Source organism: Lampetra fluviatilis, chromosome 32, assembly GCF_964198595.1.
Source record: "Lampetra fluviatilis chromosome 32, kcLamFluv1.1, whole genome shotgun sequence".
Classification (NCBI taxonomy): domain Eukaryota; kingdom Metazoa; phylum Chordata; class Hyperoartia; order Petromyzontiformes; family Petromyzontidae; genus Lampetra; species Lampetra fluviatilis.
In genome coordinates, this window is record NC_136306.1 from 363,891 (window position 1) to 383,799 (window position 19,909).

The window sequence follows — 19,909 nt, forward strand, 5'->3', positions numbered from 1 at the left end:
ACCAGCAGTATCCAGAGTAGCCGTTGTGGGGATGGGTTGTGGCTGATGCCACCTGGTAGTTGGCAGTGGCCACCCGTCGGCAGAGATGAAGAAGCGAAGATCACAATCAGTAGATCATTGAGACTCGGGACGAATTAATGTGGAGAAGTGCGGATTAAAATTGACTTATCTGTAAGTCACTGCTGCCTGGTAATTCACAACGCCTATTTCTCGCAATCTGTTATCAAGTCTTCACCACCCCCATGTGGACTCGGTGCACCTAGCCTGCCACAGATGTTATCACTTTATGTTAATTGACTGCTTTTATTGTGAAGTTTATGTGCGATTGTGTGTGTATTCCAGATGGAAGAATGGCACATGTGTCAGAAAGCACGGAAGAGAGCTGACATTGGGCTGCCACCTTTCGCCAAGGCGCAAACAGATACAACGCACAGCCATGACACACCCACATCTTCACGGGAGGAACAACCTGCTGACTTTAATAATGTATCAGACCAAGATAGCGGCACACTCATAGTGAAAGACAGGAAATATTTTATGCCAAATGAATCCACAATGGAGCTGGAAGGTTCCATGGTGGATCAAGGCAATGTCACATTCAGGGAAGAATTGGATGGTCATGAAAGTAAGCAAACCGGAGTCTCTCAAGACAAAGGTGTGGAGGCCACTCGGGCACGGTCCAGCACCTTGAAACAAAATTCGTTGGAAGGGAGCAGCACATCGTCCCGCAGAGAGATGGGAATCGCGCGTGACGTGCAGGAGAACTTTGAATTGAAAAACACTGGTCACAGGGACACTTTGGAGCAAGGAAGAACTTTATTACAACAGGAAAGGGTGGCTCTAAGCAAAGAGAGGGACATCCTCGAACGAGAGAGGGCTGCTTTGGAAAAAGAGCGAATGGCTGTGATAGCCATGGGAGAGGGGAACAGGTCCACTTTAATGGCTCACATGTTGACAACAGAAGCCTCAATGGAGCAGCAAAGAGTCATATTAGATCAGGAAAAAAATACATTAAATCTGGAAAAAGCTGCTCTGAAAGCAATGGAGGATGAAATTAATATTAATTTAGGACAACAAAAATCGAGACTGGACCAGGAAAAACGCAAACTAGAGCAGGACATGATTATTCTCAAACAAAAATGGAATTGCGTAGAGCAAGAGCAGGACAAGCTGGTGAAAGAGAGGGTGATTCAAGACCAAAGCAAGGCCAGCTTTACCAAAGAAATGATTTATTTGAAAGCATCACTGGAGGAAGAAACATCAGTTATGAAGGTAAGGGTGGAGCAAGAAAGGGTCCTGTTGGAGAATGAAAGGGAAAAAATAATCCAATGTATAGCAAATCAAAAAGATACTGCTTCACTCCAGCGGGAGAGAATTACGATGCAGCAAGAGGTGGATGTCCGAGAACAAGCAAGGGCTGCCCTTGTCTGCGTTGTTACTTCCTTGGAAAAAATAGAGGTTATGCCTGGCAATGAAAAGGGCAGCTTAATTTGTGCCCTTGAGGAAGGGATGACCACTTTAAAAGCCATCTTAGGGCTGGACAAAGGTATTGCATGCGAAGAAACTCACATCGGCATGGCAGACAATGGCATTGTAGCACAAGCAGTTCTGCAACAACAGAGGACAGAGCCTGCACAAGATAATTATTTTAAATCTGTTGGGAAGCATGGTATGGGGCATCGTGAAAGGGACACACTATGCCAAGAAAAAGACAAAACAAATATAGAGGAGACCACTTGGGATGGGGAGCGGTCTTTGTCTCGGAGGGAAAGTCTGGTGTCGCTGGATGAATCAAACGATGTCTTGGATGGAGACCAGGCTGACTTGGAGACGGCGAGAGGTGTGTTGTTGAAAGCTGTTACAAAAGTGGCCGTGCTCGCACCAATGCAAGAAGCTGCTGCAGTGAAAGACTTTATGGAAGAGGATTGTTCCCCACCTGAGCAAGAGGATTCCGACGCCAATGTACAAAATCAAAAGGCATTCACCCCAGCAGAGACTGTCCGCCTCGTTCAAGCCAACTTGGACCATGAGCAAATCGTATTCAGAGATTCCCTTCAACAAGAGGTGGCCGTGCTGGAGCAGAAACGTACCACCCTGACGGCATCGCTGGAGCATGAGAGAAACAGACTGTGTGAGCTGGAGCAGGCAAGCGTGAGCGTGCGTATGGAAGCGGACAGCTTAAAAGCAGCACTGCAGCTCGAGGAGGTCGTGCTCCGAGCCACTCTGAATGAAGAAAGGACTGCGCTGGAAGAAATGAAATTCAAAGTACAAGAGAATACATTATTACAAAATCAGGAGAAAGTGAAGTTGCAGCAAGATAGGGATTTATTGGAAGATGAGAAGGTTTCTCTGGAGCGAGAGAAAGTCGCGCTGGATAGAATGAAAGCAACTTTAGAGGAGATGAAAGCTATCTGGGAACGAGAAAGAGTCGTTTTAGTGGCTCCATTAGAACAAGAGAGAGTCACCCTGAAACGAGAGCTTGCAGCTCTGCACCAGGAGAGAGCCAAATGGACCACAGAGAGCGAACGTTTGGTGCAAGAGCAGGCTTTTTTAGAACAGCAGAGGGTAGCGTTACAGCAAGAAAGAGAGTCTTTAGATCAGCACAGGGGCAACCTCAAGGTTAGGTCCGAGCAAGAGCGGGCCGCTCAAAGTGAAACGATGTATAAAGTGGAGCAAGAGAACGCCCGTTTGCGCACTGAGCAGAGAAGGCTCGAACATGACATGGCTGAGCTAAGGGCGACCGTGGATGAGGAAGAGATGAGTTGGGCACGAAAGAGAGTTGCGCTTGACAAAGAGAAGGCCGAGAACGAGCGAGTCAAGTCGAACTTGGATAGAGAAATGGCCGTGATAAAAAAACAGAAGAGTTTGCTTGATGAAACGATGGCAAAATTTGCCTTGGAGGGAACTGATTTTTTGCATCAAAAGGCGATGGTTGAAAAGGATGAGGAAGAGATGAGTTGGGCACGAAAGAGAGTTGCGCTTGACAAAGAGAAGGCCGAGAACGAGCGAGTCAAGTCGAACTTGGATAGAGAAATGGCCGTGATAAAAAAACAGAAGAGTTTGCTTGATCAAACGATGGCAAAATTTGCCTTGGAGGGAACTGATTTTTTGCATCAAAAGGCGATGGTTGAAAATAAAAGCAATTTGAAGACTTTAATAGAGACTGATTGTATCGTGTTAGAACAAGAGAAAACTGGGCCCAAACAAGTAAAAGGACTTGTAGATTTAGAGAGTGCTACCGCAAAGCAGGAACGTGATGTCTGCAAAGCAAAACAGGAGAGCAATACCTTAACGCAAAGACGAGCGGCTGGCGCGCTTTCAAGCGGCATAGAACGTCATAGCGTTCTATTGGAGCAAGAAATGTATGACGCAGTGCCATCTAAACTGCGGCAAGCTGCCACGCAGAATAAGGAGACGGAGGACACAGCTCCCCCAGGGAAGGTGAATGCTGATCTGAAAGCTCTGCAGGATCTAGAAACCGACACGGAAATTCAGGAAATGTCCAGCCCCGGAGCCACCGAGGATCGCAAGACTGCTAAGTCAGAGATAAGAAGGGAAAACGTTAACTCCTCTGTCGATCAAGAGAAGGGACATCTGGAATTGGAGAAGAACGCTTGGGAGAAAGAAAAGGAAAACTTCAGGGAAGATGAGGACATTATGGCAGCTACAATGGAGGAAAACTTGGACACCACGATGCAGTATGAGGTTCCAACTGACGTGGCCCCTTCAGACATTGTTACTGAGAGAGACATGGCTCCAAGTAATCAAATTTTTACAAAAGAAGAATGTGCCACCCTGCAAGCTAACGTGAGTGAAATTGAAGATCATTTTAATACAGGGGTGGAAAATGCAAAGATTTTGTCAAAAGAAAATCTGGAACGAACTCCAAGTGAAGACGGAAGACGTCACAGCATGGTCACACGCTCGGCGCGCAAGAGAAGTTCACGGTATGCAAAATCGTACATATCCGAGTGCCCACAAATATTTAAATATATTTTTAAATTTGCCCCATTGGCAGTTTCTCACGGAGCGAAGTACACGTGAAGCCTTTGTGTCGATTCTCCGCTAGAATGGGACCTTGTCCTTTACGTTCAGCGACAAAGGGCCAACCTTCATTGTGCTTCGTGCTGTGCGCGTTGTGTGCATGTTGCCGTGTGTGTATGCCCGCGCAACAGGCACTCCCAGGAAACCCTCTACTTCACACCGTTGCAGACGAGGCCTTCCCTCGCGAGAGGGCAGGCTCCGGCTCTGGACTGGAGCCTCAACTCCCTCGAGGATCTCGTCATCGACTCGGCCAAGAAGAAGCCGCGCACGTCGTCCGCACGGCGCCGCACCATGCACGTCATCGACATCACGCTTAACAAGGCACGCGGCCGCTCTTGCACACCACGCACATCACGCACGCACGTCACACCCCCCCCACTGCCCTTCTCGGTGGTGACTACGCTGCACCACGGCTTTTTGTGAAGCACTGGGCTTCAAGCGGCCATACCCATTTGTATTGGCGAGAGTGTTTCCCCCTCGCAGGTGTGGGTTTTCTCCGGTTTCCTCCCACATCGATAAACACTCATTCATTGGCTAAAAAAATCTTATTTTATAGAGGGCTTCAGAGCTTGGGCAATTGTTGGTAGCGGCAGCTCGCCACATGGCTGTCTTCCCGCTTGTCTGTGGTTCCTAAGAGTTGTGAGATGCAATTTTCATGAGCGATGTGATATTACATTTTACATTATTCTTTCAGCCTCTACCACCAGTGCCCTCACTGCATTTACATTGTTAGTCCATGCTTGCCGATGTGGTTTAATGTTGGTTAAAACATTACTGGTTTTAATTCAGACTTAACGGTTTACTTTTTTACATTTCAGGATTATGTTTCGTATATGATGCATAATAATAATAGTTTTTTTACCCTTTTATCTGGCAACAAAACTGACACCTTTTTTTACGAGGAGTCATGTTTGCGTTGACCACAATACCTGCGGTCGGAATGCAAACAAAAAACACAACTCTGATCATGTATGCACTGTCCTTGAAATTGATTGGTCCACACCCGAGACAGCTTTTCTTAGAGCCGAGTCTCACATGGTGTTGGACCAAATGACGCCAAAAGGCGCACACCTCAAAGACAATGCACCATCAGAGTATGAGAGCTCGGGTAAGCATTTACACCATTGGAACCTCCTTTGCCAGTAGCAAAAAAAATATTTTGCTACTGGCAAAGGAGGTTCCAATGATGTATAATAATTTTATGTGCCAATTTTCTATTTGCTGAGACTTTGAGTGATTGGCTGTTTAATAGAGATCTATGGTGTGTATTCATGTTGCATTGATACATCTGCCTAGTGCATCGCTAAAGAGAGCTACCGGGGCGGTGACTTAGCCAGTGCAGTGCATTCCCGGCTTGTTGCAGGGGTCCACGGTTCGAATTCAGCAGCCGCCTTGGTTATTATTGCCGGCGTATTCACTATAAGTATGTGACATCTGCTATAGTGGGCAGTAAAGATCTCGTGAAGTCATTAAAAAACGAGTAGGCCATTGCATGCCGCATCGTTCAAATTAGAAAATTACCTCCAAATCGCTCTTGCGATTATAGAGAGCAACAACATTGTCTCCTGCTGTGAACCTGCACGGCAGTCACGGCACTCCAAAATACGATCTCTACACAAAACACTCCCCGTCGTACCGGCCTGCGTCACGAGCCCTCCCCCTGTGCTGCAGAAGGTGGAGTCGTGTCGGCGTGACAGCGTGTCCAGCAGTGTGTCCACGATGCGCAGCAGCACCACCACAGCCTACGAGTTGCGCTCCCACGGGGACAGACCTATACCCGTGCAGTCTTCCAACTGGTCGCTGGGATTCCCAGCATCCTCCGCTTCGTTTGTGACGCTCGGCACCTTCACTTCCCAGAATTCCCTGCAGCTTGAGGTACTGGAACTGAGAAATTACAACGTAGAGCGGACGATTCATAGTTAATTTTAGGTTAGTGCACATCATGATGTGGCCAAACTTTTGATGTAAAACCCTCTGCCACTTGACACAGCCAAATAATTAAAATTGTTACGTGTATAAGGGTTTATCGCAGCAGGTATTATTGTTTCGACTCACCGGTAAGTTGAATAACTTTTCCTGCAAATCTGGTTGTGAGGATTGTTGTTCAACTCACCGGTGAGCTGAAACAATACCAATTTTGAACATTAGACGCTCGTTCGTTGCAAAATTAATTTGACTATATTGGGTGGTCCCTTGCACCAAAAATTGGGCCAGATTATTACGTGGCCCTAAGCCAAAAATCTATTATGAACCGTAATATTGGTTTGTGAAAATGTACGTGTTATATATGTCATTTTCAATCGAAATAACGGTCCTGTTTTTTTTAATCTAACACTAAACCAAACAAACTTGTAAACTGGCAGCACGATACTGTTGAGTTGTGTGAAGCTTGCGTCGAGTAACCGGTGGGGACACCGCTGCTGTTTGTACAGGACCTGAGGTCTGGGCGCTTGTCCGACGCCAGCCTGCGGAGCCTCCCCGGCTACCGGCCCCTCGGTCCACACGGAACCGATGGCCGCAACCTGGAGCAGTTGCAGGCCCCGCCGATGACGCGGCGTCGCAAGGGTGAGCTGTCATGCGCTCTCCTTCAGGTCATCCACACGCACCCCGGTGGGAACCTGCACGTGAGAAGCTCGTGATCGCAGTAGCGGGGCCGGTGACGCGGCCCAGCGGTAGCGTGTTGGCCTCTTGTTACAGAGGTTTGCGGTTCGAATCTGGCAGGCCGCCTTGGTTATAACCACGGGAGTATTAACCATAAAATGTGCGCCGTCTGCTTCATAGCGGACGTTTAAGATTCCGTCACGTCGTTCGAAATGAGCAGGCCATTGTGTGCTGATGGCACGGTTCAAATTTTCTAAACTTTAGATTTTTTACCGCAAATAACTCAATGGAGATTGCGCAAAGCAACGCCACCCCTGCTGCAAAAACCTGACAGGACCCTCCTGAAAATGAGTCTTGAGACGCAGCAAGGCTTTCCTGGGTAATCAAGCGGAATAATAACATTGATTGTGAAATGCACACATTGCACAGCAGCGTTTGCATCAATTATCCTTGCGTTGTTGTTTTCCAGGAAATGCATCGTATTACATGAGCTGCGTAGATGAGCCAGACCCAGATGCCGAATGGGATGAACTTGAGCGCCAGGGACTTGGCGCGCACGCTCTGCCTCGGCGGCAGCCCAGAGCGGCGCTGGGGACTAGCGCTTGCTACACGGAGGGTTTGCAGGAAAACCAGCCACTGGTCAATTGCAAGGTGGACTTTTCTGATAAAAGCGACACCAGAAACGACCATTTGCTACGTCAGGAAGAATTGCAAAAGCGCAACCAAGCAACCCTGCCTCACCTACGATCCTGCTACCCACTGGAAGTGGAGGTGAGTTGCAGTGGAGCACTTTTAGACAGTTATTCTCATCAAGATATCACAGATGCCCATAGCTATCGCAACACTAATACTCGTAGTCCTTTACCTAGGAAAGCCTCGGGGAGACCCAATTCTTTGTTTAATTTATTTGCATGTGACAAAACCCACACTAAGGAGGAGGCAACCATGAAAAATGCACACGTGCAGTGGTAATCGATTACAACAAAGTGACAATCTTGTGCAGTTTAGAACGTACGTGATGGAAATGCATACACATTTTTCGGCTCTGTGTGTGTACACGTGTGTAACAGACATTCATGCCGGGTGAGGATCTGTGCACGGCAAAACCAGAAATGACAGCACGCCGCATGTTCCTCCGCCCCGCGCTCGCCGACGCAAATGCGGACATGCGAAAACGGAAATCTGGGATCGGCCACAACACAGAATGCTCACCGGAGGTAACGTTGCAGCTCTGTGCAGAGGTTGTCGTGGTCAGTGTCGATTTAAGCCACCGCATATCCCTTGCGCTATCCCCCTATGTGCCATGTGGCCAGTGCAATTCGTGGAGCATGAGCGGGCATTGGTAGATGCGCACATCTTAGTATTTTATATTTTTTGGGTCTTTCGGTAAAGCCACGTAGATAGAAAAAAATAATAATTGGAATAACAATATCACGACGTTTCGATTGCAACACAAGCAAGCGTCATCAGGTGAAAATATATATAGCGAGAGAGTTGCTGAGGCAGAAAAAATATGTTTAAAAAATATATGTTTCCTCCCTCAGCAGCTCTCCCGCGATATATTTTTTTCACCTGATGACGATTGCTTGTGTTGCGGTCGAAATGTTGTGATATTGTTATTCTTTTTTTTCTATCTACGTGGCTTTACCGAAAGACCCAAAGAATATGAATTCCTGCAGTCACGAAAGCTTTAAGTTAGTATTTTACTTAAGACACTGAACATCACGTGACTGGTGGTCTCAAGCTCTGATGCTCAAGAGAACGTCCACGAATAAATATCTGGGCACGTCATCAGTTCCCTGTACCATCACACCTCACCTAATCACAAACGTCAAACAAACTTCACCATCTGACTTATTACCATGTTTTTTTTATGATTCGTATACAAACCCCAAGTTATACGATTTTGTTTAATTATGCCGGGGCTGAATTGTTAAGAGCCCAAAATATGCAACTCTTGCAGATTATCAACAGCTGGAGCTATTCGGTGATTCTTGCATAGCAGGGAGGTGGTACAGTGCTCGCAGCAAGAAGGACCTGGGTTCAATTCCTAACGAGGCCGATTTCTACGTGCTGTTTGTACCTTCTCCCCTGATCCCGCATTTGTTTCCTCCAGATTCTCCAGTCTCCTCCCAGAGTTAAGAAAACATTCAATGTAAATAGTATTGGCCAAATCGTATTGCTGAAAAATTTCCCAAATATTGCTCGAATGGGATTACATAGCAGCAACAGGTCCATCCTGAAAAAGAGTGTTGGGACTTAGTGAGGATAATAATAATTCTGCTTGTTAATTTCCGTGAACGTTACGCCTCCTTGCTCATTCGCAAGTTGATCCAACGTGAGCGTATTGCCCGACAGCCTACGTCACGCTGATGGTGACACGCTGCTGTCCCCTGTGCTTCCCGCAGAGTAAGAAGTCGGCCTCCATGTGCTTTGTGGTACCGGCCACCCCCCGCGAGAGGCCGCCGCCCCGGGCGTCGCCGCGTCGAGATGACCATCCCCAAGTACGCGTTGCGCGCGGCTACCTCACTCTCCCCCTCGCTTTGCAGCGATGCAGCTTCTACTCCCACCCCCTCTCCCTCTTTCTCCCTTCTCTACTGGAAAATATTAGTTTCAGATCTGTTGCCAATGCATCACTTCATGGATGGTGTCATGAGCTGTGTGTCATCTGCTTGTATGGTGATGGTTCATTTTGATGTGGCTTTTCTTATTGCACATGACTCCCTAAACCTCTTGAGAGGCAGAATCGTATACGAGTGCATGTGAATGAGCGTGTATCCATTTGTGTCCAGCGTTCCTGGCCGATCATCCGTCGCCTTCGCCGATCCATGTCGCGTAAGAAATCTCCTTCCAGCAAGGTACGACATTGCAACTAAACCCCACGCGGGCACTTGGCCCGCACATCCACGCGAGCGAGCGAGCGAGCTAGCGAGCTCAAGCGCCACAAGACTGCACTCTGGTTAACGTGTAACCACGGTAGACACATCCAGATAAGTCACGGGATCAACATTGTGTTGAATTGGCTTTGCACATATCCCATAATATTAACTGTATGCTCAAATAACATGAACTGTCTCCGAAATTAGTATTATTATTCCAAATCCTCACCACAGTGGCAGGTGGCATACATGCTCACTTGTGTGATAACTGTAAAGGAATGATAGTTTTTCCTCCAGAGAACCTGGAGAAAACCCTTGTTCTCTCCCCCTGTTCTGCATGGGTTCTCTAGTTTTTTCCACAAAGCTAAAATAACAGTGTTGTAACTGGCATTAGCCAACCATCCCAATGCTGAAAAACAGTTAACTCAATTCGGATTGCACACAGCAGCTGCAAAAAACTTAGCAGGACCCTCCTGAAAAGAGTTTTGAGAGCCAGTGAGGCTTTCCTTGGTAAAGACACATAATAATTATCAACGTAAAATGTTGTTCCTCTCTCCCGCAGGCATCTAAACCTTGAACCTAATCTACACGTTACGATCATCAGCACAGATATGAGAAGATGATGACGGTGGTGAAAGTGACAGAAGGATGCCGTTCCTTGTTATCGGTGCACTGTACCTTGTACATTTTTGGTTGTGAGCTGTAATTCTGTGTAGATATTTTGTTGGCTTCCATCAGAAGATTATTTGTATATTTTTTTGACGATGGTTCCTTGTAATCTCACCACTGCCCTGCGTTGTCCCTTCACGACACTGCCATGCACTTTTAAAAACCCTGCTTGAGCAAGGGTTTTTGAAAGTTAGCTCCAAGCTATGCAGGACTTTCACGCTTCTCGCACTGCGTGTAAATATTCGTGAGCACGTTTAGATCTAGCTAGATCTGGTTGTCGCCTGATGAAACTAGTTGTAATTACTAGCGAAACGTCGTACTCGGTTTTTACATGTTCTGGCTTGGCTCTCCAACCCACTGGTGTGCTGTACTAGTGACGAATTGACATGTTCTGTTTACGTGACAACCCTTACTAGTTGGCTGTGTCGGGTGGTGGCAGGTTTTAACGACACATTTTGTATATTTACGCGATCTAACCCAAAAACCTCTTATGGATGGCTTTTTGTGATTCGCTGCTGGTCATTATTGTAAGCAGCGTAATATAAGTAACTGTATTTTACGTTGTGAAGGAATAGTGGGTCTGTTCCCAAAGACCGTCTCATTGCACCTGGGACACTGCCTTTTAGCTTAACGAGCCCGTGGTCATCAAATCAGCACGGGCAGGTTCTCTCGGACCAATGATTCGTTCCAGGCAGAGGGGTTAATACTGCCATCGCGATGAGCATCGGCACACACAATTGAGCAGCTACGCAGTGTTAGCCTCCGTAATCACTTTGCTATTCACAAGTCGCGTAACATTGCCCTAAATGAAACTATTATAACACTAATGTCATGTAGGTGTACTTTAGAGTTATTGCTAAGATATATTCCAAGTCCTTTGCATAAAGCGGAGCGGTATAGTTATTTAACAAAATAATTAAATCATATCAATGTAAAATGTCAAATCTGCACGACACCAGCTAATGTATCCAAATTGCACAGAGGCATTCATGTATTTATAGTTTTTGGCATTATTGTACAGGCATTCCTTGCGTAATGCAACCCCCCCCCCCCCATAGCGAAAATTCGCAGTTATGCGATTCGTCTTTTAAGGGACACTTCACACTTACGCTATGCATTGCACAGTTTACGCGCTCAAGAAACAAAAAATATTGTAAATTTTTTTTTTCAATAATTCTTTTTTCAATTATAAAGATTCAAAATAGTAATCTTTTCCATCCTAGTTATCTTGTTATTAAACTCCTTGTTAAGTAATCTTTGTAATATTAAGTATTACATTTATACATGGTTTCTTTTGTAAATCCAGGGCTAAAATAATTAAATTAAATTATACTTCAGTTTCCTTCGGTAACGCGCCCCCGCTTATAACATGTATGTCTATGGGAATATCAGCTTCGTACAGCGCGATTCGACTTGCGCGCTGTTTTTCAGGAACGCATGTTGCACGTTACGTGAGAGACGCCTGTATTTGCATGTTTGTGCTTGACAGTCATTCCACTCTACTTCTAACCTAAAAATATACTCTTTTATCACTTTTCACAATACATATAATAAACGTGATTATTAAAACTGAATTATTTTAAACAAAAAGCTTTTCAGGGAACTTGCCAAAAGATGTGTAATGTTGGAATAACTGGCAAGGCGATGGGGAGGCATTGTTATACTGCAGGGACACCGTGGCGCTGTCAGGGATGGATGGCAAAGCAGCCTCCCCGGGGTGCTTCTCGTTTTACGATCTCATGGCGCGTGGCCGGAGTGAAATTGCGTTAACGTGGACATTTCATGGATAGAAAAGTGTCCGTAATTTGTCTGCATTCACGCAAAATGTCATGAAGGGAACGTTGGTTAATCTGAGAGATACCTGTGCTTGGCTGTTCGTCCACAATTTGTCTTTCACCCAGACGCCCCTCCAAGCCACTTGACCATTTCCATATTTGCCCCCTCCCCCCAAGCCATTCTTTCATTTCATATCGGTGGCATTCACTGCAATAGCAAAACGTTTTACAGACGTATGTCTGTTTGACCAAGTTGTTCAGTCATTTTCAAATGTAACATTGTAACCTTCAGATGTGTGATGCTGTTGATGTTAAAATTATAATTTGTAAATGATTTAGATACAGGAGTTAGCACGCTTTGCTTTGTCCGATCTAGTGTGCAATGCATAGAGGTATCCAAGAGATAAACTACACTTTTAGGCGCTTCTCACAGCATCGAGGAAATTCGACCTCAAACAAGAGTAAGTTCCCACATTCTTCTCACATTCATATCAAGCGTTTTTTTATGTTGGTGAAAGATTGACTTGTTGCTGTCCAACAGCGTGTTTTTATACTGTAGCATATGGGTATAATTTTGGTTATAATTTCCAAAATAAAACGTTTGCATGCTTTTGTGGTGGGAAATAAATATACAACACTAGAAAATATGTATTCACTTAAAAGTGTAATCTTTTTTTCTTACATATGTAGTGGGTTCAATTGAGGCGCACACTTGAACTTGGAGGCAACACGTTTTATTAACCAACACAACAGGTAACTCTTCACATTAACAAGATAACGGCATAGGGTGATGACCACTGCTCTTAACGAACACTCGAGGGGATAGCTAAATAGTCCGACCAGGACAGCTAACAGGCTGCCTGGTCCACGAGCGAAGACCGGAGACCGAGGATCGTAGATGGCGGCTTCATTCCAAGAGTTGATCCACCAGAACAGCCAACACATCGTCGGGTCGTTGTGTGCGGCGACCGAAGAGCGAGGATCGAAGAAGGTGACTTCTTTCCCGTGTTGAACAGCCACGCTCCCTCTCGGGACTCGGCTTGTATCTCCTGTGGCGTGACTGGGCTCCGCCCCTGGTCACGCCCCCTTCTCGATCCTTCGCGGAGGGTCTGGGTCCACATCACGTTGCCCGCTCACCCCCTCCTGGGGGTTCCCGTGCCCCCTCGTCCGGTCACGTGCTCGCGGGTTTTCACAGGATATCATGTCTTTACCCGACCTCGGTGACACCCGGACCGTGCCCTCTCGTGAGCCATTCCGTGCCATGCTCACACTGGTGCCATAGAGCAGCACCACGCATACAGTACCACTCTTCATTTGGTACTGTCGCTACACAGTAGTGACACCATTTATGTCACTCCACATGGATAAATACCTGATGTGCATATGTTACAAACATTTGCAACCGCACCTTTGTTTTGCACAATGTCGTTTTCCCCACAGTATCGTAGTTATTGGTGGCGGCAGCGTCGTTGAGATGCGATGACCGAACGTGTTCCCTTGGTTGGAGCATCGCATCAATTCCTGCCTCCGCAATACACATGCCAAACAGCGGACTGCCCGGGTCAAACAAGTGCCACCAATGTGCTTAAAGCGTTGAATCGACGTGTTCACTTCTATAACGGGGGTTTCCTTAACTATCACTGCAGTCTTGCACCCCTTTGGTTCTCAATCGTTACAAAACTGTATGTTAATAAGAAAAGCAGGGTTTGATGAAACAAAGTAAGTTGTACTTGCGTCCCCGTGCTTAATTTGTGTTTCGATGATTTATCTTCTAAAGATATCTGGTCATGTTGCATACCCCCATAAAGGGCATCTCGTACCCCCAAGGGTGAGTGCACCCCAGGTTATGAACCACTGTTCTATGACAATGTATAGGACACGGCAATTAATGAAAACCACATTACAAAAACTTGATTGTGCAGATAATCACGCGCAGATAGATGCGTGCTTGAAATTAGCCAGATAGGGGAGCACGGAGTCTAGATCGCACGCACGCAGCGGCTGCTGACGGGTGATGTTCAAATTGTTCAGAAAAGTAGTCTGGCCGCGGCAGGACGCGTTGCTAGAGACATGCCACAAATGAACGACGCCACCTTGCTGAGCTCGTCAAAGAGCATGAACCATCACGCGAACTCCGGTCATCCTTGCAGCAGCTTATGGTTAGCCCTTGAACAAAGACGGTCCGTCACTGCATCGCGCGCTTTCGGATGTGCTTCTGCGGCCATCTGGAACGCTCTTCCGATATTAGGGAAGACACTGGAGCTGTGCATTTTTAAAAATCTGAATTGAAAACTCAATTCTTTAGAACTGCTTTTTCTGTTTAGTTAGTCCTTCCCCCACACCGCCGATTAGCACGGTTTGGCTATGTGGTGCGACTGCAACGGAGCAACTCCGCCGGCGCTGCCATCCCCTCGCACCCCTCCACACGAACGCACGCACACCCCCACTAAACACACGCACCCATGTAGGTCTCGTGGGGGGGGGGGTCACCTGGTACCATGGATTTTTACCCGAGGGGGCACTAGCGGGGATGTCTTATGGTTTCCCAGTGCCAGGAGATTGGCTGACCCCCCCCCAGACCAAATTGCATTGCGGCCCCGTAAATTGGCTTAAAATTGTATGGGCGTGACGAAGCTCACCAGGCTAACCGCAATGGGACACTCACAGCGCAGGGAGATAGGGCCTTGAGGGCAAGCACTCAGCGAGCAGCGCATAAGAGGAGGTGGGAGGGAAATTCCTGGACCGACTGCAGCTGTGTATTCTGCGGGACGGCCACCCCGACCAAACCGGTTGTGGCTGGGGTGGGGAGGACGGGTGCGTAAACAATGGGTAAAGGTGCTCTGGAGGGACCACTCCAGGTAAGGGCAGGGCATCAGTTTAAAATCGAAAGGTAGGCACCCGATCGGTCGTGCAGTGACCCTGGATCTTTGGATTCCGAGGGCATTAAAGGAGGGAGCGGAATAAACGTTGAGCGGTTCTCCAGCCGTTCAGCCGCCCGGTCCAACTCCCAGCCGCTCGCAGCGTCTGAGGGACGCTGGCGAGCGCTGCTACGACTCGACCCCAGGCAGAGACCTCTTGTACCCTCGTGCCTCCGACTCCCACCGCATCCGTGCGACACCGTGAGTGCATCTGCGAGGTGAGAAGTCGAGGGAGGGTACACTCAGGGATTGAATAGGGATAGGCTAGGCGCTGCTCGTTGAGTATTCCGGGTCGCACAGGGCTTGCTATAGACGACATTAAACGGGACCCTGCGGGGTGGGCTGGTAGGAACGAATAACCAAAGAATATAAACAATGTATTATTACACTTGTTTAGCCAGGAAAGCCCCACTGAGTCAAAAGGTTTTTGTAGGGTCCTGCCAAGTGTTTGCAGTAGGGGGCGATGTTGCTACACCTAATCGGACGATACGAAGGGAGAGATTGAGGCCTAGTTCTAGGCTTTAGGCCTAGCTGTAGGCTTTAGGGCGCTGTGAGTTAATTTGTAATTAAAATGTTTTAATTATTTATTTAAAAGCTTTAAATTTAAATGTTTCTATTTAAAAACATGAGGGAATGTAATATTGTTAAACATTAACTCCCTTTCACACACGCGGGGGTACGATACGAAGGGAGAGTTTTAGGCCTAGTTCGAGGCTTTAGGCCTAGCTGTAGGCTTTACGCCGCCGTGAGTTAATTTTTAATTTAAATGTTTTTATTATTAATGTAAAAGCTTTAAATTTAAATGTTTCTATTTAAAACATGAGGGAATGTACCATTGTTAAACATTAACTCCCTTTCACACACGCGGGGGTACGATACGAAGGGAGAGTTTCAGGCCTAGTTCTAGGCTTTAGGCCTAGCTGTAGGCTTTAGGGTGCTGTGAGTTTTTTATTTAATTTCAAAGTTTTAATTAAAAGCTATCTCAGAGAATTATAAGGGAATGTTACACGTGTTTAGCCAGGAAAGCCTCATTAATTTAAATGTTTTAATTAAAAGCTATCTGAGGGAATTATAAGGGAATGTTACACTTGTTTAGCCAGGAAAGCATCACTGAGTCTAAAGGTTTTTGTAGGGTCATGCCAAGTGTTTGCAGTAGGGAGCGATATTGCTACACGGACGGACGGTCGGACGGACGGACGAAATAATCTATTGGTGGCTGGTCCACTTCGTTCCTACCAGTATAAACTTTATCACAGAGCACCAGCGCAGCGTGATTTCTGTGTGTGTGTGGGGAGAGTGTCGGCGTGGTGTGTAATTCGAGCGTGTGTGTGAGGCATGCGGGTAGTAACTCCTTAACTGCGCCCGCGTCCGTTCAGCAGCGCCGCGCTATTAATAGGGCGAGGGAGGGGTGAGTCAGAACCCGTCCGCCGTCATAGTTTACGCGTGCTCGCGCTCGTGTGCGTGTTTGCACAGCGTGCTTCACGCGGCGCGTTGGCTGTAGGGTGTCATTGTGTACGCATATTCATACGGCTATTTTTAGCGCTCGCCGTGGTGGGCGACGTGCACCTGCATGGGCACGCACCTGCATGGGCACGCGCGTGCACGCAGCCACCTCCAAATTATGGGTGGTGTACGTGGGGAGTGTGTGGGATAACTCCGGGTGGTGGAGAGCCAGTCACTTAGCCGTGTCCCTCGGAGACAATCATCTCTGCTTGACGTCCTATTGACTAATGCCGCTCACAATTTCCCACTTACTGGTGTTTTGGGTAATAACCTTAGTGATCACTCCATATTTGGGGTGAGATCATCAGCCAGACCCAAAGTCCCCTTTAAATTGGTTGAAAAGCACTCCATGAGACACTTCAGCATTCAGGCATTTACTAATGATGTGCTTCACTCGGATATTGACAAGGTCTGTGATATCCCCAACCTGACTACGGCTTGGGAGACCTTCAGGTACACATTTCTCCAAATTCTTAACAAACGTGCTCCGTTGGTTATATTTAAAACTAAAGGCAACCACCCACCACGGTTTGATCCTTTTATTACTAAGCTCATGAAAACTAGGGACAAGACTTGGACATGTGATCAGAAAAGTAAATTGGTCAATAACTGGCTAGAATACAGGCTTTTAAGGAATAGATGCGTCAAAAAAATACGACATGCAAAAAATGCTTACTTTTCCTCCACTCTCCTGGAATCACATGGAAATGCCAGAATCTTCTGGGATACAATCAAATGTATCGAAAAGGCATCCAACACAGATAATCTGCCCAAAGTGCTTAACCAAAATGGGGACTATTTTTCAGAGCCCCCAAAAATAGTCGACAATTTTAACCTTCATTTTTCTGAAGCTGGTGACCTTTTTAATAATGTATTGGGAGTCACCCCTGCTCATGCAATTTCCTACACCCCTGTCCAAACATTAAACGAATTTAGTTTCCAGCCTGTCCACGAAAGTAATGTTCTGAAACAACTGTCCTACCTCAAAGGGTCCTCCTCTATCGGAGCAGATAGTATTCCCGTCTTTGCTCTGCTAACTGTTGGTCATCTAATATACAAACCTATAGCCCATATTTTCAACCTGTCCATCAAAGAAGCATTAGTACCTCTAGAATGGAAACATTCCTATGTTCGTCCACTTCACAAAGGGGGCCCTAAAGATGATCCAAATAACTACCGACCTATCTCAATTGTGTCCCCGTTGATGAAATTTTTTGAAAAATGATTTAACTACCAAATTAGCAGTGTCCTGTCCGACAACAATCTATTACATCGAAAACAATCTGGGTTCCGAAAAAAATACAGCACTACATCTGCTGCATTAGACTCTCTGAATCACATTTACAGTAGCCTTGATAATAAGCAGTACTGCGCCCGTTTTTTTCTTGACTTGTCCAAAGCCTTTGATACAGTGGACCACAACACCCTGCTTAGTAAACCAAGTTGCCTCCGTTTCTCCAAATACGCAGTAGAATGGTTAAAAATGTACCTCTCTTCTTGCACCCAAACTGTATTCACAGATGGTTGGAGGTCAAACAGTGTTAAGATAACAAAAGGGATTCCACAGGGTTCCATCCTCGGCCCCCTCTTGTTCTCTCTTTATGTCAATGACTTGGGCACTGACCTGGATCATTCATAAATCTGTTTGCAGATGACACGATACTGATCACTGCCGGCCGCTCTCCGGATGACGTGATTGCTAAGCTCCAGGGTGATTTCAACAAACTACAACATCAGCTAGTTGTTCTTAAACTGGTCCTGAATACCACCAGGACTAAAGCAGGAAGTAATTTTCCCCCAATTATATTCCTTAAATACCATGTTTTCCCGCATATAGCCCGCATACGCATTTAACCTGCAGACACATATACCCCACACAAATAGCGTTTTGTGTAAAACAAATTTCAGATAGCCCGCACCTCCATATACCCCGCATGCATCCACATCTTTAACGTCGTTACTGCAGCTTAATTCCATCATATTAAAACGAAGTTTACATTTGTAATACATTCCACTATCAATTGTTAACATTAAAATCATAACGGGCACAAAGAAAACAAACTAACCGGAAACGAGTGAACTTAAAACAGTAAATAAGTAACAAAAGTAAATATCCAATAAATAAGTAACACATAACTGGTAGATAAGTAAGTACAGTTTTAGCACTGGGAGATTGCACACTGCGCAGACAATAACGGCACTACGGTAACGCCGTTGCCTCGCCCCCACCCCCCACCTCTCTCCCCCCAGCTCTCCCGTCGCCGGTAAACAAAGTGCGCCCACTTCAAACATTGTCGTTTCATCGTACAAACAATTTGAATAATTTAGAACGTGATAACATGTGCAATTGTAATACGAGTCGTTTATTCAGCAGTGCTTTCGTCAAAGGTAAGTGTTGCATAGTGGATAGTCCTACCATGAAAAAATTAAACGAGTGATGACGTGTCACACGTGTAAAATATTTTTTGGGATAGCCCGCACCTCCATATACCCCGCAGGGTCTTGTATTGTTTGTAAAAAGTGGTATACCTCGCGGGTTATATGCGGGAAAATACGGTAATCATCAAATAGAGCAAGTCACGATCTATAAGCATCTTGGGGTCATCTTTTATTCAAAACTGAATTTTCAAGATCACATTGATTATATTGGTAAAAATACAAAATAAAAATTAGGTTTTCTGTATCGCCACAAGCACTATGTTCCGCTTGGAATTGATTAAAGCTACCGTACTGCCTCTACTTCATTACTGTGACATCGTGTATAAATCAGCCCCCAGTACTTTACTGAAGATGCTTGACTCAATTTATCACTCGGCCTTAAGATTTGCATTGAACTGGCCATATAGGACCCACCACTGCGATCTCTACATTGGGTCAAACTTAATTTCTCTTAATGATCGACGGGCTTGTGCATCAGATCTTATTTATTCACGATGTACTTACAAAAAATCAGCAGACTACCTGCTGGATATCCTCACTGTTTCGAAGACCAAATGTAACCTAAGGTCTTCGCTCATTTACCAGCTTCACATTCCTTATTGTCGTACAAATACTGGAGGAAGGGCCTTTTCAATTGATGCCCCTAGGGTCTGGAATGCTATCGGCAATAAACTGCAACTTGGATCACTACCTGTGAGATCTTCACTGAAAACTGCTCTAGAGGAGTTGTACACACCTAGCTGCCACTGCTATTCAGAATGGCCTGAAATCAAATGTAGCATTCCGGATGACCGCTGCAAAGTATGATCTTGAGTTTTGATTGTGGTGTGCTGATTTTTAAAGGTGTATTGAGAATTGTTTATTCTGCTACTGATGCTCCTGCTGGTATGGAGTGACTCATGCAGCCAGCGATGGCTGCGGGGTTTGGTCGTACATGTTATGTATATCGTTTATTGTTGGATTTGAATCACAGTTCCTATGATCACTGTTACATTGTTTTTGTGGCTTTATTATGGTGATTTTGAGGACGGTTTGGTCTGGCCATGTTTATTTGTTGTAGTACAGAGTTGGCCTGATAACT

General features: G+C 46.1%; 2 protein-coding genes across 2 annotated transcripts; both read left to right on the plus strand.

The window, feature by feature from the left end:
* The first annotated feature begins 1,884 nt into the window (after positions 1–1,884).
* Positions 1,885–6,683, plus strand: LOC144943790 (uncharacterized). Its single transcript, XM_078871632.1, has 4 exons — positions 1,885–3,947; positions 4,176–4,437; positions 5,716–5,919; positions 6,477–6,683. Exons 1-4 carry the CDS (start codon positions 1,885–1,887, stop codon positions 6,681–6,683), a joined length of 2,736 nt encoding a protein of 911 aa, XP_078727758.1.
* A 477-nt stretch (positions 6,684–7,160) lies between these two features.
* Positions 7,161–11,206, plus strand: LOC144943798 (uncharacterized). Its single transcript, XM_078871640.1, has 5 exons — positions 7,161–7,416; positions 7,716–7,862; positions 9,054–9,149; positions 9,438–9,503; positions 10,087–11,206. The coding sequence occupies exons 2-5, from the start codon at positions 7,722–7,724 to the stop codon at positions 10,099–10,101; spliced, it is 318 nt and encodes a 105-aa protein (XP_078727766.1). The 5' UTR covers positions 7,161–7,416; positions 7,716–7,721; the 3' UTR covers positions 10,102–11,206.
* The last annotated feature ends 8,703 nt before the right edge of the window (positions 11,207–19,909 follow it).